We start from the raw sequence: 16,774 nt of genomic DNA, 5'->3' as shown, positions 1-16,774 counted from the left end.
ATAATATGTTGCTTTATAGTTTAAATCGGGTGTAAACTAAATATATATTTTTTGTATGAAAACAATATTTAATGTATTTTGTTTTCTTACATGTCCTTGATTTTGTTATAATTTTGTAATAACTATGAGTCTTTTCTTTGTCAAGTTGATGACATGGTCTTAAAAGGCAATATAATTATAAGTTTAGGTAGGTTTTTTATTCGATAATTTATTCAAAGGACAGAGACAAATAAAAACAAGTATATTTTTCTAAATTCTAACTCAATACATTCTATATTTGTGAGAACAGATTATACAAATATCTATGAAACTTAAAATGTTATATACTATTTTTAATCTTCTCTAATGAAATTTAAAAGAGTAACAGCCAAACAAACATCAAACCAATATATCGATATTGATCGCTGATTGGGACATAGTAGCCACCAATGAAAGGATTGCGCCATGAAACGGTTGCAATTGTTCCTAAGAAAGAAATGAGGTAATAGATGGAGCTGACAGTAAAAACAATTGTAATTGTTATTGGTTAGTGTAATTATCAAATTTTGGATCAAAATGGAAATTATCGTACAATCTACGTACGATAGTAGTGCACCATTGTACATCGTACGTAGTTATGAAATTATCGTACGGTTGCGAACCCAGGTGTGTACACTCCCGTGCCTCGGAAAGCACATAAAGCCATTGATCCTGAGCCTCTGTGTTTGCGCACACAATTGTTCATTATAATATGTTCTACGCCCCAAAATAGAATTCGTTTAGTTACGCTATTCATCTGTGATAGGATTTAAAATGGATAAATTTTGATATGAAATCGGTCAGGAGGAAATCATATTCAATTGTCCATTATTAAATCGGTATTATTATTATTATTTTAATTTAACTTAATAAATTTAAACACAAACAAGCGCATCCCTAAAAAGTGTTTAATTACTTTTTTAACGTTTTTACTAAATTATGTAATACTAGATGTTCCTTGTGTATTATTATTATTATAAGTATTTAGTCTTATTTGTCTATCAATTCACTATATACGTATTAATTATTATGACAGATGTATCCGGCATAGACCTACTGAAAGTAGCCAAAGATAAGATGAAATAAATAGCTGGTTTTACACTACATCGAAAAAAAAAAAAATTTTTTTTAATTATAAAAACAAATTTGAATCCTGAGAAAAATCTACAGCCTAACTATAATATTATAAAATATTGCAATGTAAAAAAAGTTCAAAAACAAACGTTCATCAATAGTCATATTTGAAAAATATTTTGCGAACAGAATCCGTCAACATTATTATATATAGTAGGTACTTATTATACTTTTGTAAAATATATATTCTTTATTTAGTATGAGGGATTTCAGATAAAGAAAATAAAACCAACGGTTGCCCATCTAAATATGTATTTAATAAGAGAATTCCATAGAGGTCCATTAAATAGAGATTATATTTAGAGAACGTTACATGCACTACAATACTACATCTACATCACATTAATAAAATGACTTAAGTACTAATAAAATCGGTTTATTTTAATAAATAACTACAAACTAATACAGTTTTGAATTTCGTAAATATATATAAAAATTCATAGTAAACGTTTAAAAAAAATAATTTATATGGAAATAGATATACTTAAACATATTATTTTATTAAACCATTCGAGTACATATTCCAGTTATGATGTTTTAAAAAATGGTAATAAAGTTAGTTGCTACACGCAAAAAAAAAAGTTTAATTTGACTATTAAGTACATGCTAACAGTTAAACGAGTATATGTATCAGTTATGATTATATTTTACAAACTACAAACAAATATAAAATTAGTTATCTGTTTATTCAGAATATGACAACTGTCATTTCCAGTCTGTATAAAATCAATTTTGGAGGAAAAAATCAGATACGGATTTTTTTTTTTATTGAAAAGGTGACCGTTATTTGGATAGTATGAATGTTTTGAAAACCTGTTCTTCATAACATAATTTAAAATAAAAAAAAAGATTTTATATTTGTTTATTTTTTGCACAGATTATATTATAGTAACATTGATAATATAAATGCTTGCGCGTAAGCCTTGAGCTTTTTTTATTATTTTATATTGCTTGACATTTAAAAAGAAGATTTTATATTTATTTTTTGGCATCTCGCATTTATTCTTCGATGAAGAGGATGTTTCTCGACAGAATTGATCTAGGCGACATATAAACCGTGATGGAAGGCTGAATGAAAAACAAAAAATTTGTATTTATTTATAGTGAAATCAATTTAATAAAACATTTTTATAAGTAATCTCAGAAGTTCCACATTCTGAGATGATATATATCACTATAAAAGTAAATGTTCCACAAATGTAAGCACGTACCGGTCTAAACTGAGCCGACACGCGGCGCCGGCGGCGGCCGCTGGCGGGAGGGCGGCAGTTCGGCTGCATGGAGAGGAAGTCTCCGCCGAAGTGGTCCCTGGTCTGCATCGCCTGCATCGCCTGGCGCGCCGCGTTTTCTTGTATGATCTGATCAGCTCGATGACGAAGTATCTGAGCTGCCTCCTTGTGATATTCGAGTGCGGATTCGAGGTCGTCACGTGAAAGAACGAAGAGTGTAGAGTATCCCCGAGATCTGTATCAGAAGCTTAAGTCGTTATAATCTGTATAAAAGTGTAAGTGTGGTATCAAATTTTTTAATATTAAATAAAAAACATTAAACAGTCAACAGTAATTGAACGTAGTCAAAAGCAAAAGCATATTTGATATCTTTAAATAAAATTAACGTGAAAATAAGTAGCCTAAGATTGGCGCCCAAGGTGGGACTAAAATTTGTTTACCTGACAGTAGCAGTCCGACGTCGTAGGCCTTCAATGCCGAGCAAACTGATTTCTCCAAACACCGAACCCGTCTTCAAAACCGCAACAACTTCTTTCTCATCCGCCGACATCACCTAATCACATAGATTAAATAATAAATTGTTTTTTTTTTTCAAAGTTATTATTAAACTATAAAAGATTAAAGTTTAATTTATAATTAGTTTCGAGAACATATTTGTCTAAATAAAGCTAGATCAATAAACTTTATTGCGATTATTATTTTTCGCCTAATAAGCCCATACCTTCAGTCACTTCCACGGGGATCTCGAATGATCGCGGGTTCAAATCCGGACAAAAACATTGAGTTTTTCATGTCCTAAATTTCTGTAAATCTTAAAACCTGTATATGTCGAAACAAATTCTGATTAGCATTACAAGCTATCAAGTCGCATCAGCTAAGCGAACGCGACGCATAAACCGAAATGTTAAGACCCGGTAATAAAACACGATCAAGTTTTAACTACCATCTAGTCTAGTGGATATTTTATAGGTCTAAAGATTCGGTGGTCCAAGGTTCGATATCCGGACGAGGCCAATCAAAGTTATTAGGTTTTCTAAAAATAAATTGTCAGTAGTAGCCTGGAATAAAAAAATTGTGGTTGTTAAACTACCTTTGATCGGAATGAATGTAAATTCTAACTTGCAGGAAATTAGACTTTACACCCACACTATCTCCGGTCGTGTAGGATTGCAGAATATATACTCGCAATTGTCTAGTCTCTGAAATAAACCGCCGTGGCCGAAATTTTATCATGATTATATAAATGAAGAAGGCCTGTCCTCACCAAGCACTCCCCGCTCTTGACGATGTACATGTGGTGTCCGACGTCGCCACGCCGCACCACCACGTCACCCGGCAAGTACGATACGGGCTTCAGCTGCAGCACCAGGTCGCGCAGTAGCGACGACGAGCAGTCGCGGAACAGTTGCACCTGCGGGCCGGCCGACACTGCCGTTGTACTGTACTAGCTGTGTCCCTTTGGTTCTCTCGGTAGAGAAACTTTAACTTCTACGGTGAAACTTAGAAAAGAATCGCATCAAGATTTCTTGCCAATGTGGGAATTTTTTTGTAAAACTTATTATGCCGAAATTAACATACAAATGACTTGAGGTAAGCTTGTAATATTTTCAAAACTCTTCATGAAATAATGGTTATACTGAATTTTGAGACGCAATCGAAATTAGTTCAATAAAATATTACGAATTTGTACATCTACACTCGACAGTCGTTGTCGAACCTCACGTTCACAAACACGTTTAACCACATCAATGTACTTAACTGAGTTTCTTGCTGATTCTTCCCGGTAAATCTATATTTCGGAAGGTAAAGAATTAATTTAAAACTATAACATAACGATTTAATAGCGCTTATAAGAGCCTACTTGAATTAAAAAAAAAAAAACATTTTTTACCTGACTCAAAATCGACATGTGTACATAAAGGGCTACGTCTCGTTTCATGTTGTAAGGTAGCAAGCTTAAAATTCTCGATTCATCTGGAAATACAATTGGCAGTTGTATAAGTTATCCAAAGCGAAAGAGAATCCCAGTAAACCAGCAAAGTTATTGCTGCTGCAAAGAAACGCTCGGTGCACATTTAATGACGTTTGAAATAATAGCCAAATTTGATAGCTTTGAAATTGCGATAAACGAATGTCAGCGATTTTAAACCTAGAAAACTGTAAATTTGTTGACAAAAAAAGCGCCAATTTTTTCTCGCCGGCTCTTCTCAGGATTGTTTCTGGAGTATGAATAAGGAATTTGCAATGCTTCTAGATGAGAAAGAAGCGCAATAAAAAAATACAATTATCAATAAAAAATTCAACAGACGCATCATGAAAGCTATGATAAATGTAATTTATATGTAATGATAATTGTAATTTTGTTATTGCAATTTCGGCGTATTGAAGGGCGTATCTTATATAATCAAACATCAATAATTTGGTTGACTTTACTATAGAAACATATATGCAATGACAAAAAAATACAGTATGCAGAAAAAACAGAAACATTGTCCGTTTGTGAGACGACTTCGCTCGGAAACCATTTGTTGGAATTAAATCAACAGCTGAAAACTTTTACTTTAGATATAGCAAATATAGACTGGACTATAAAAGCATACTTAAGTGATAGTTCAGTAACCCATCAATTTAAGTATATTAGTGTAAATAACTTGTCGTAGTCAACTAACCGATGCACCGCTGCTGGTTCCAGGTGAAGTTAAACCAGCAAGCTATGCGACGCTGTACCGAGAGAGGCAAGTTCTGCTTGCGCAAGTACCAGGAACAAGCATCAACGCTCATGCGGTAATCAGTCTGTTAAGTTGAAATCAGTCCATAAACCATACAGAATATTGTTAGACTTTCATAACGATTATCTTTTCGGTGTTTTTGTGAGATATTCAAAAGGATGTTGTAATTTATTTATCTTCTTAATAGCAAGTTATATTACAATAAATGACCATAAAGATTTAGTTTTATGCGTAGGAGAAACTAGGGCATGTTCTTAAAATTGGTGACCTTTTACATTATATTATTTCCATAATATAAAATAATATAGGTGAACCAAAAAAAAATGAGAAAGAACCAATTTTATCAAATTAAATTCGCTCGCTAAAAATACGTGTGAAGATTTGTCTACAAAGTAGATTTTAAGGAAAGTGAGGTTTTATTGTAATAAAATCTTTAAAAGAAATTTGACTAACAAACATATGTACACATATCGATTTTATTTATCATGTGAGGTAAGAACGAAGCTTGATCGACGTACCCTCGCTTTAGTGGCAGTGGCAATAATATCTCTTATTTGACTAATGAGCAGGGCGAACACGAACACACCCATCAGCCAGGCGAACGTCATGAACAGATACTCTGCAGGTTTTTCTGGCTTCGGGTTCTTACCTATTAAAATATTGTATTCTGTCATATCAAACATTTAGATATGTAGATGATATAATATATTTTACTATTATCATATACTAAAGTTTTTAACATATTTCTGTAAAATTATTGTATGGAAATCGTATAAAGTTAAAGAAAATAGGATAATATTTTCCTTAGAACGATTCATGCTCATTTAGCTTACCGATGGAGGTTGCAGTCTTTGTAGCGAAATAGAAACAGCGGATATAAGCGTTTCCCTTGTTGTCGTACACCCACCCGTCGGAGCCGAGGCCGATGTAGTAGCTGATCAGGTAATACGCGCACGCGTTCAGATGGATCAAGTAGAAGATGTAGAACAATGTTTTACCGACACGTACCTTAAATGTTTTGCTTTTTTAAATATATATCATTGTGAAGTTATTTCGATATGTTTTATGAGATATATCTAACTGAACCATTTGAGAACGTAGGAAAGACCTAAGGTCCCAAACTTCCACAACACCTTAAACTTATCATAAATTTCATACAGCAGTAATTGATTTGTTTTTAAATGTTTTCATGCTAAAGTTTTAAGTTAAAACTTAACACAAATATATTTATGATTTTGTATTTTTTTTAAATTAATTTCCTACTAAACCAGCAGTAAACGTTCCTAAACGAATAGAAAAAAAATCTACATAATTTAAAAATAAACCCATCCTAAAAGTTTGACAATCATCTGTTAAAATGTTAATGGATTAATTTACAAAAAAAGCTTACCACGTAAGGGCAATGTAAGATCCGGTCCATTGCGCGGTGAAAGTCCCAGAACGTTTGCAATTTCAATAACCTTGGAAAGCGCAGGATAACCATCTTGGTACCAAAGTATACGTACAATATGTCCAACGGCAGAAGAGACATAACGTCGTACTGTAAAAAGTTCACATTGATTTACTATCAAATTTTGGCCTCAATTTTAATCGGGAACTAAGATTAATATCGAATTGTTAAGCGATTTGTTTTGTGTTAGACTTACTTTATATTGCAGCTTCCTTTTATAGTGTGTCTTGGTCGCTATTGTATCCTCAATTATGAAACCGTCGAAAAGGAACATAATTCGTGGCTTAATGAGCATCAGATCTAGTAAATATATTGCATCGCAGAAATAGTCTGCCGTCATCCACCAAGCGACGTTCTCCGGAGTTTGGTAAGGGAACGAGGCACGCAGAGCGATTGACCAAGCGTTGTAGCTGTAGCAGAACGTGACGAGAAGGAGCCAAGCTATGTAGCTCTTACCTAGTGGAAACATGCATTTAATATTCCTTCAGATATTGTTATCTATTATCATATTTTTAGTACTAAACTTATTGGTAAAATGTAATGGCACAAATTCAACAACAATTGCATATTGATAATTAATAACATAAACAATTCATGTAACTGTAGTATCCAATATGTCGGTTTTTTGATAATATATATTAACTCATACTTTTTAAAAGATCATCTCGAACTATATTGCTTAACGACTTTTTATTAATGTAACAGACATCCAGCAGTGTCAGTAATGAGTAACACTAAACAGTTTTCTAAAAAGATCCCGTTAAATATATTAATAGAAGAAAACCAATGGAATTGTTACAAAAAAATATTATTTATTTCTACTAGTATAGTACTAGACCATATTATTTAATGTAGTAAAAAACTTACTCTGACAGTCGATAGCTTTGGAAGGATCGAAGAACGATGGCAGTGAAAAACCAAAAAAACCTTTGCTTTCTTTTTTATGTATCGGAGAAGGCGGATCCGAATCTGGCGTATCCACCAATTGCACTTTCTTCGCTGGTTTTTCAGGCCTAGTTGAAATAAAATTATGATTTATAACAATGCTTTGTCAAATTAAATTAGCATTATTTAGGTTTTCGAGAACCGACAAAAAAAACCTGATCACAACAAGTGCTCGCAGGTAAACAAAATTTTGTCATGAACAAACGTTAAATGGAGAGCCATCTAATTGAACGTAATTTTGAAATCTAAGCAATTATTGCTTGTTCACTTGAATTCAGAAATACATATTTAAAAACTAATTGTAAAGCTTACTTTATCTCGAAAGTTTCGATCGTTTCATCCTCGTCAAGGTCTTTTAATTCCGTTTCATAATCCGTTACGCTTGCCTCCAATTCGTAATGATCAAGAAAGTCGTTTTGAAGGAAACGAACCCTTTGAGGAGGCAGGGCAGATCTTAAACAGACAAGTTATGAGCAATCAGTACATTCGATCATTACTTCAACGCCAATAGAAATCGTATTATTAATGACATTGTCAATTTCAACTAACTTCTTACGTTCTTCCTTGTCATCTTTCACCTTTATTATTGATTCGATCGTATTGGTTTCTTTAATTCTGCAAAATTTAAAAAAGTTTTAATCGGATATTTTAGAAAACCAAAACTTATAACTTCCTTAAGCTTTTCTAGAAAATCATAAATTTTAAATACTTTGATGTCAATGAAATAATGGTATTTGTTTTTCCACAATTGTCATAAAAATCGTCCGGTGGCGATTTCTTGGTGGTTGTTCATAGAGTTCTGTTGCTCTAATATTGCAATAATTGTTATAATCTGCCTCGTTGTTCTATTGACTAGCTTATGCTTATAATTGCAGACGTCGAGATACCAGTCATATCTGTATCTGTCGGGTCCATAAGAGTTAACAGTGGTAGCCCAGCGTTACGCAGTTTGCAGTATTTATACATCTTGCCTTGAAAAGTACCTGCTTAATTCTGACTTTGACTTGAGGACGGTTTAATAATGAATAAAGTTAAAACAATAAATGATACTAACTTATAACATTTACTTAGTAGTTGTTTAAATAAAAAAAATAACGAACATATTGCGCGTTGGAGTGCTCTCCGGAGTCCCCCATGACTCGTAAGGCCCTCTACCGTTCGCCGAATCCTCAACTGGGTTGTTAGGGGGTGACGGACGAACCGTGTGCTGTTAAAAATAACATTTATGTAACAAATGTCTACTCAACATTTACTGTATTCAGATATTTTAAGTAATGTTTTTCAAACATAGTTTTATTTTTGTAAAGTTTTTATTCCAAGAATTTGTTCGAACAGCTAAACGATTTCTATTTTGCTATTCAAGAAAAGAAATAGCAGAGATAACTATATATATAAATAAGATGTTTATGCTGAAACACAAAAGATTTCCATCTATTATCTATTTTTGGATGTTATCTAGACGCAGCTATAATATTATGAGTTTCATATAAAACTTAAGGCGTGGACATCGTTCAAGAATTTACAACCACTACAAAAAGATCATAAAGCGGCTTAGTGGTTATTTGAATCTTTAAGCTTAGTATACCTTTATCCAATGCGAAGTACATAAAGAGAATAGTATAGTTCTACCGCCGACATATCTATATCTAGGTTCCGTGTATGACAAAGGTTTTACTCGAGGCAAGTTTAATTAGAAAAGGCATATAAACGATCTAACGCTCACTGCTCATTGTGACTGAGTAGATATCGCGCTGATTAGAGCCCTTAATATCTGGCTACCCAAGGCAAGGCTAACATAAGACAAGTCCGCCACTGATTAAATTGAAAATTATGTAAAAAATAAACTGACACTATCTAAGCTGCCTTTTAAATTTTGTTTATATATATCTGATTTATAAACATAAGTACATAACTATAGGAAAATACCATAAATAAGTAATAGCAAGTCGAATGAACGTAAATATTGAACAAAAATTCAGTCGGCCTAGTATTAATTTATAGCCTGTGTGTTCATCGGTCATAGAGAATACTGTTTACACCGCAATAGGCAAGTATAGGCGTAGTTTCGTATTCAAATCACACGGCTACGGAGGTTAATGGGCCGTCCTTGCTCGTGTACCTGCCTCATTGTATCCGACATTTCCATTATAGATCTGAATATTATTAGTTAATACGCTTAGAATCGCTTCTTTTTTGACAAATTTTAGATTAAAATGTAGTAATATTATTATAATCCCGTTAAATTGTATTATATAATTTGAAAACGAATTTCTTAAACTAAAAAGCTCGTATATCGTATTATAAGTCTTTAGAAAAATAACGATATTTTTATACAATAAGAAAATTTTGTAAATATTCTTCACTAAGGTGTCATTAAGTATTATCCAAGGCATGATGAATATCATACAACTTACATTGGGGATCTATTTCACTAATAAGGTATAGGAATAGGACTCGCCCCGCCCTTCGAACGTGCGAGTAATTAATTTACTTAAGATCGACTAACAATGTCACTCACCCTCAAAAACACTATTAGCTGTGGGTACTATATTATTGTCGCTTAAAATAAACAAAAATTTTAATAATTATAATACGATTCAGTACTTCATACTTGTATTGAAATAAATTTAGGAATTATTTTCTATTACACGATTGATTGATTGATTGGCCCTCCGTTTCTATGAGTAATTACTAGCGCCAGATATTTCATTGACGATATATATGGCAGATTATGGCAATGTTGTGAAAAAGAGCCTGAAAACTCCCTGCCACGTCTGCTGATAGACAGTCAAAAATTTACCAGAAATTCCACCACGACTAAGTTGCAGATTTAAATAATTCTAAGGGGAAATATATATTTTTTACACTCAATAAATTTTGACAAAAAAGACATAATATGTTTTAAAGTTCAGTCAAACATTAATCTAGATTTAAACGTTCAACGCGATTTTTATTGATGAAATGGTAAATGATACATACAAAAGTAAAATGGATAAATGATATATAAAACGGAGTAAATTATGTGTTTGGAATTATCCAGAATTATCTGTTCATTCGTTTTCTTATTTGGGATAATATTTATAAAAGCCACCTTCTTAAACTAGTGACTAGGTCTTGTCTCTAGGTACTGTCAGACAGGTGGTGGGCCTAGTGGTAAATCTGTCTGTAATTTAAAGTCCAATTGTAACATATTACTTCGGTACGATGTGAAATCTCGAACATTAAAAAAAACCGGACGACCTTTATTATTTTACTTTTCATATGATTTGTTATATATCTTATGTTATATTTAAAACAATTATTCTAAGGATATTAACTTACATATAGTTATAAGAATATGATTGTATCCAAAAGACTAATTAGTAATTAGTATTGCGAAACGACTTCAATACAAGTCGCGTGTTACTGAGTCGTATAAAATAATCGAGCTTAATTGCGAGGCTAAGTCAGGCCGCAGATTAAATAATGATTGTCTGTTGTTTTAAATTCGTAGGAAAATTCTAATGAGAAAACAAAGATTAATAAGTTAGTCAGTAAGGTAATAAGTTTTTTTTTCTATAACTCACTTTCGTTTAAGTTTAATAAACATAATATATAATTAAAATGCAATTTTTGTTATTTAATATACATTTCAATTTCCAACTTTGTCATTTTCCGGAAAATATGTAATTTATATAATATTTATATACATAAAATAAAAACATAATTTTATATTATTTTTTAAATTTAAGTAAGTAAATCAAAGAATAGAAACCTAAATCAAAATTAATATGTTCAAAAATTCATTCGGAGCTTAAATTAAATTTAGTCTAGTCGAATCTACAAAGCCCGTATTGTAAGTAAATATAAAATAGTTAATCAACTGTCTCAAATTAAATAAACTTATTTGTCTAAGTTTAAACAACACTAAACTTACCACATCTACTTCTATTTCCATAGTATACAATCACATGTTTGGTAAGTAAACATTAAAATATATATGAGTATAAAATTTAACTAAGCGCCGGGTGAAAATGGTCCAAATTTTCCGAACGCGTGCGATCTGCGCGTCCTAACTACTTGACTGACCAGTAAAGAAAAACTGAGTGTACACAATTGCTTATGTCAGGGTTGTCAACTTCAGTGGTACAGCTTAGTAGTACCTGGGCGACCGAACTTTGCTTGACTTTTTTTTTTAATGAGAAAAATTGCATTTTTTTTACTGGAAAGGCACTTATATAGGTAATGATAAGCTAAAAGGCAAAACCTCATCTAAATACAAAATTCAAATCATTACAAACATACATATATATATACAAAATACAACAATTGTTAATTAAATATTAAAAGATTAGCTCCAAAATAAGATTATATATATTTTTTCGAATACAATTCAACATGTTAAAAGAGTGTTTTATTAATTAAAGTGTACCTATAAACAAATGTAGACCATTATATTTTATTGACTAACAAATATATTAAGTTAAGACAACAAACAAATATTATAAGATTAATAATAGAAGAAAAATATAATAAGATTAATAATAGAAGATTCATTTTAGAAATATCATTTTTATACTTATAAACAAAATTGCTAACATTTTACATATTAGGTGGAAACCCTATTATATTCCTAACTGACGATGGTGGTGAGGCGCAAGGTACGTCGCGCAGAAATTGAAGAATAAATCTCATTGTACTATAGAGGCGGAAGAAAACAGTTACATAGTTTATAGCACCATTCCTTTAGGGTGAAATATATAAAAAAGATAACATTTTAATTGTATTTAAATTAAGCCGGGAGATTAAGGAGTTCCTTTGTTCCTTTCCGACAAGGCAGGGCAAGTAAGAATATATTCCAACAATAAATTAATTGTACTTAGTTTACTGTCTATTTTGCCATCGAATTAGACATTTCTTCTGATAAGATATCATGAATTGTGCAAATTCAGTACCAACATAGATATAATTATTTTCTATAAATATATATATAGCGCACTCAAAAATCTGCGCAAATTAAATAAATATATTATCTTTAAACCTAGACCTAATTTTGTGACAAATTATTGCTAATTAATTGAAACATAAAACCTCTTCGGCACTTTTGTACTTCAAAGAGAAATTATAACGGTCCTCAGGTTGCGCATAAAATCAATACGCTCCGCCTATTGATTTAAAATGGTTATTACGCAGCGGAAATAATTTTTTAGCACATTATTTAAAAATATTATTAAAATTTTCAATATGCTGAAATTTATTATCAGGCTTTTTAATGAGAAAAAAAATTATGACTAAATCATAAGAATGTTCGCTGCTTCATTGCCATTTTTATTAAACTATTTAGAAAAATTAAGACATAATAAATTCGGAATATATGTAAACAACTTACCCTTTTGTATATAAGCATGTTGACTGTTGACCACAATTTTAATGAGAATACGATTTTATTGTAGCAATATATCTCCGCCCATTAAAATCACCATCGACAATACTACATAACTAACTACATATCAGCTAGAAACATCGATATCACTGCACTAGTTGTACGAATCCCCTTTCCACTAAAAGATTATAATACGAACATGTTTGAAAACACTATTTCAATGTTACCATACAAGCTTCCCATGAACACTTCCTTTAGCCGTATTATAAATTATTGCCTGTGAGGGTTCCAGTAAATATTTGCTGTGATACCTGTATATCAGAATGTAGTGATTATACTGCAAGTGCTTAGATTTTTAAGCGATGTAAGCGCTTGACAGGAATTCATTTAGCATTCAATTATTTTTATTTAATTTCAAATATATCATACACTGTAATTTTTTTAGACGTTTCTTTTGTTGCTTAAGCAATTTTTTTAAAGTTATAAAATAATCGGAAAGGATATATGCTTTACAACAGTTACTTTAAAGCGCTAAAAAGATCTTTTCAAACCAAAAATATACTGCGCGCGCATGAATGAGCTTGCATTTCTACTAGTTTACACTACAACGACAACAGATATAAAAAACGAATACGATTCATATTAAAAACAATCATATCGCTTAACATGGCTAGGCTAACTCGTTCTTTGATTATAAATTTTAACAATATTATTCGAAATAATGAAAATCCTTTGATAAAGATATTTTTTTGCGTGAACAGGAATGTCTTGACTTTATTATTGGCATTATAGATACTATAGGTAGGAAATGTCAAATATTGAATAATATCGGGACGATAATATCCCGGTAAAAAGAGCGAGAAATAAAAATAACTAAACATTTTGTTATCATTTGTTTAGTTTATTAATAAGACAATGGTTGTTTTTTTAAAGTATGATAAATGTGACATCTATCTCATTTAATTTATCTAAGACACTCTAAATTCTTAAAATGGATTTAGGTGAGTTTTTAAATAGTTTGTAAACATAACCGTAACCGTAACAGCCTGTGAATGTCCCACTGCTGGGCTAAAGGCCTCCTCTCCTCTTTTTGACGAGAAGGTTTGGAGCTTATTCCACCACGCTGCTCCAATGCGAGTTGGTAGAATACACATGTGGCAGAATTTCAGTGAAATTAGACACATGCAGGTTTCCTCACGATGTTTTCCTTCACCGTAAAGCACGAGATGAATTATAATCACAAATTAAGCACATGAAAATTCAGTGGTGCTTGCCCGGGTTTGAACCCACGATCATCGGTTAAGATTCACGCGTTCTTACCACTGGGCCATCTCGGCTTATTGCTATATAGTTTGTAAACATACCAGTAGTAAATGGTCTTTTGCTCCCTTACATTTTTTAACAATTGCGATATAATGTAAAATGTATATAAAATTTTGGTAATAATAATTATTGTGAATTAATTTACATCGACATCGCAAATATTATTACTACCTATATCTTTAATTGTGTTAAATAGTTAAAGTTGTTTCAATTTTGATAGATTTAAAATTAAAAAAGCAAGTCAGTTCTGATCAACTGAACGCTTTGTTGGATTTCTTGAAGGAGCATAAGGACCTGGCTAAAGGTTTGATCAGAGGCAGACGTGGAAAACTAAATTCATTGAAATTGTGGAATTTGTGTGCTAAAAAACTTAATGTACTTAAGGATGGTGCAACAAAAGATGGAAAAGGTTGGTCAAAGGTAAATAAGTTTATAATATTTCGTGCTGAAATCATAAACTTGGAGCCAAGTAAATATATTTTATAAATAAAAAAATAATTAGTTTTTTCTTTTAATAAATACAGTTTTTTTTCAGTATTGGTGTGATTGGAAGTACAGAGTACGAAGACGAGCTCTGGAACAGAAATCCACTAAACAAAATAAAACTTTACTTATGGAAAATTGTTCACCCTTATCAATGTTGGAAGAAGAAATTTTGAACATAATTGGCCCGGCTGCTTTAGATACTGTTGTGATAAAACTGGATCCTTTAGCAGAGACGGTAGATAAGACCTTATATAGATTTTAAAACTTACAAATATATGAAAACTTATATTTAATGTTGCTTATTCTTTTCAAAATTAAAATAGCATGAATACTACTTGTACATATACATAATCAGTTATAATCATTTAATGGCATTTAACCATAATAATTGTAATTTTTCAGGACATAGATGAAATTGACAACAACATAGAAAAAAATTCAGAATCTGAATATTCAGGTAGTTAAAAATTATATTTGCTTTGTCAGATTATAAATTTGACCACAAATTATACTAAATATAATATAAGAGTTATTATTGTTGTGAAAAATAAAATTTAGCATAGTGTGTAATAATTTATTAAAATGTAAATATGTACTTAGTATTTTTTAAATTATTAAAAATGACAAGTTAACATCAGATAATCAATCACACATCATCATCATCATCACGTCAACCGAAGGCCTCGCTCGAGGATTTCTGGGCGGTCTTGTGCTGCCCGCATCTAACGGCTACCCACGACTCTTTCTATGTCGTCTCACCACCTTGTTGGGGCCTGCCCACGCTGTGTCGTTGGTTTCGTGGTCGCCACTCGAGAACCTTTCTGACCCAGTGGCCGTCGGTTCCGCAAGCGATGTTCCCCACCCACTACCACTTCAATTTAGCAATTCTTCCAGCTTTTTTGGGTAATTTGGTTCGCCTGCAGATTTCATCATTTCTGATTCGATCTCGCAGAGAAACTCCGAGAAATAAAGAAATCATACATATAATAATATTACAGATTAGGAATAGTTAGAAATAGATATTTAATAAATTAAATAATTATGATATTTAACTGACATAAAAAAAAGGTTCTCTACTTGTCTGTGTCAATTTTTTAAATGACTACTGAAATTAGCACCCTGCAAATTAAAAATATTTACAATAGTTTGAAAATCAACAATAAATGAATTACTATTTACATAGTGGTAGTGCTTTGTGCAAGCCCGTCTAGATACCGCCAACTCATCATGTATTGTACTGTCAAACACCTATACTAAATATTGTTGTGTTCTGGTTTGAAGGGTGCATGAGCCAGTGTCGTTATTGTCAAAAGGTACATAGCACTTTAGTTCCCAAGGTTGGTGGCGCATTGGTGATATAAGCAATGGTTAATATCTCTTATAGTGCTTATCACACACCGTCAAGTACCCCAGTTGCCGATTTGCCTCCATATGTCATAAAAAATATCATATAATATTTTTAGGAACACAGCCCAAGTTAATAAGTGGTAGAAAAAGACGACATACATCAAGAGATCTTGATGATTCAGACAGCCATAGAGATATTTCCTGTGATAGGAAACCTAAGCTACCTGCCAACGAGGATGATTCAGGTATTCTAGTGATTTTTGTTATTGTTTATTAATTGTCATGTGATTGGATTGTCCCTCCCTTTTTCTTAAATTATGATATATTATCTCATAATTTGAATATATTGTTAGTTTTTAAATGAGTTATAATTATTATAAGCTTAATTTTATATTACAAAAGGCATAAATTAAATAAAAATGGGGAAATCATTTTTGGAAGTATTGTACATCAATCATTTATAATATAAATATAGTCATTATAATTGTGATTTTAATAAAATTTAGTAATTTAAATTTTATTATCTTAAAGATTGATTGCAGATCACAATGAGGCAAAAGAATTTTTGCGTTTGGAAAAAGAAAAATTAGAATATGCTAAGAAATCACAAGAATCTTTACAAACAATATCGTCTGAAATAACAAGACTTGCTGATGTCATGAGTCATATTAGAGATGTCTTAATCAATAATAGAATGAATGTTTAAATAGATTTAGTCTTTTAAAAAAAAAATATATCTAAAAAGTTTGAA

At 31.6% G+C, this 16,774-nt stretch overlaps 2 protein-coding genes across 4 annotated transcripts; one reads left to right on the top strand and one right to left on the bottom strand.

Annotated features, from left to right (window-relative positions):
• Nucleotides 1-1,387: 1,387 nt before the first annotated feature.
• LOC126781033 (cyclic nucleotide-gated cation channel beta-3) lies at nucleotides 1,388-13,146 on the bottom strand. Of its 3 annotated transcripts, none has more exons than XM_050505797.1 (15): nucleotides 12,874-13,146; nucleotides 8,606-8,712; nucleotides 8,055-8,120; nucleotides 7,818-7,958; nucleotides 7,428-7,573; nucleotides 6,757-7,016; nucleotides 6,501-6,650; nucleotides 5,944-6,118; nucleotides 5,629-5,759; nucleotides 5,051-5,174; nucleotides 4,273-4,355; nucleotides 3,646-3,792; nucleotides 2,822-2,934; nucleotides 2,364-2,616; nucleotides 1,388-2,220 (listed from the first exon to the last, which is right to left on the bottom strand). In XM_050505797.1, exons 1-15 carry the CDS (start codon nucleotides 12,889-12,891, stop codon nucleotides 2,152-2,154), a joined length of 1,983 nt encoding a protein of 660 aa, XP_050361754.1. In that variant the 5' UTR covers nucleotides 12,892-13,146; the 3' UTR covers nucleotides 1,388-2,151. The 3 variants fall into 3 exon arrangements, with proteins under 3 accessions (XP_050361754.1, XP_050361753.1, XP_050361755.1); XM_050505796.1 differs by lacking the exon at nucleotides 12,874-13,146 and adding an exon at nucleotides 11,422-11,557; XM_050505798.1 differs by lacking the exons at nucleotides 4,273-4,355; nucleotides 5,051-5,174; nucleotides 12,874-13,146 and adding an exon at nucleotides 11,422-11,557.
• A 545-nt stretch (nucleotides 13,147-13,691) lies between these two features.
• Nucleotides 13,692-16,765, top strand: LOC126781039 (uncharacterized). The gene is made up of 6 exons (XM_050505806.1): nucleotides 13,692-13,868; nucleotides 14,411-14,610; nucleotides 14,726-14,911; nucleotides 15,079-15,133; nucleotides 16,140-16,268; nucleotides 16,566-16,765. Exons 1-6 carry the CDS (start codon nucleotides 13,859-13,861, stop codon nucleotides 16,727-16,729), a joined length of 744 nt encoding a protein of 247 aa, XP_050361763.1. The 5' UTR covers nucleotides 13,692-13,858; the 3' UTR covers nucleotides 16,730-16,765.
• Nucleotides 16,766-16,774: the final 9 nt, after the last annotated feature.

The sequence above is a fragment of the Nymphalis io genome, chromosome 3 (genome assembly GCF_905147045.1).
Source record: "Nymphalis io chromosome 3, ilAglIoxx1.1, whole genome shotgun sequence".
Taxonomy (NCBI): domain Eukaryota; kingdom Metazoa; phylum Arthropoda; class Insecta; order Lepidoptera; family Nymphalidae; genus Nymphalis; species Nymphalis io.
Note: the sequence above shows the minus strand (reverse complement) of the source record. Positions and strands in the feature narration are given on the sequence as shown.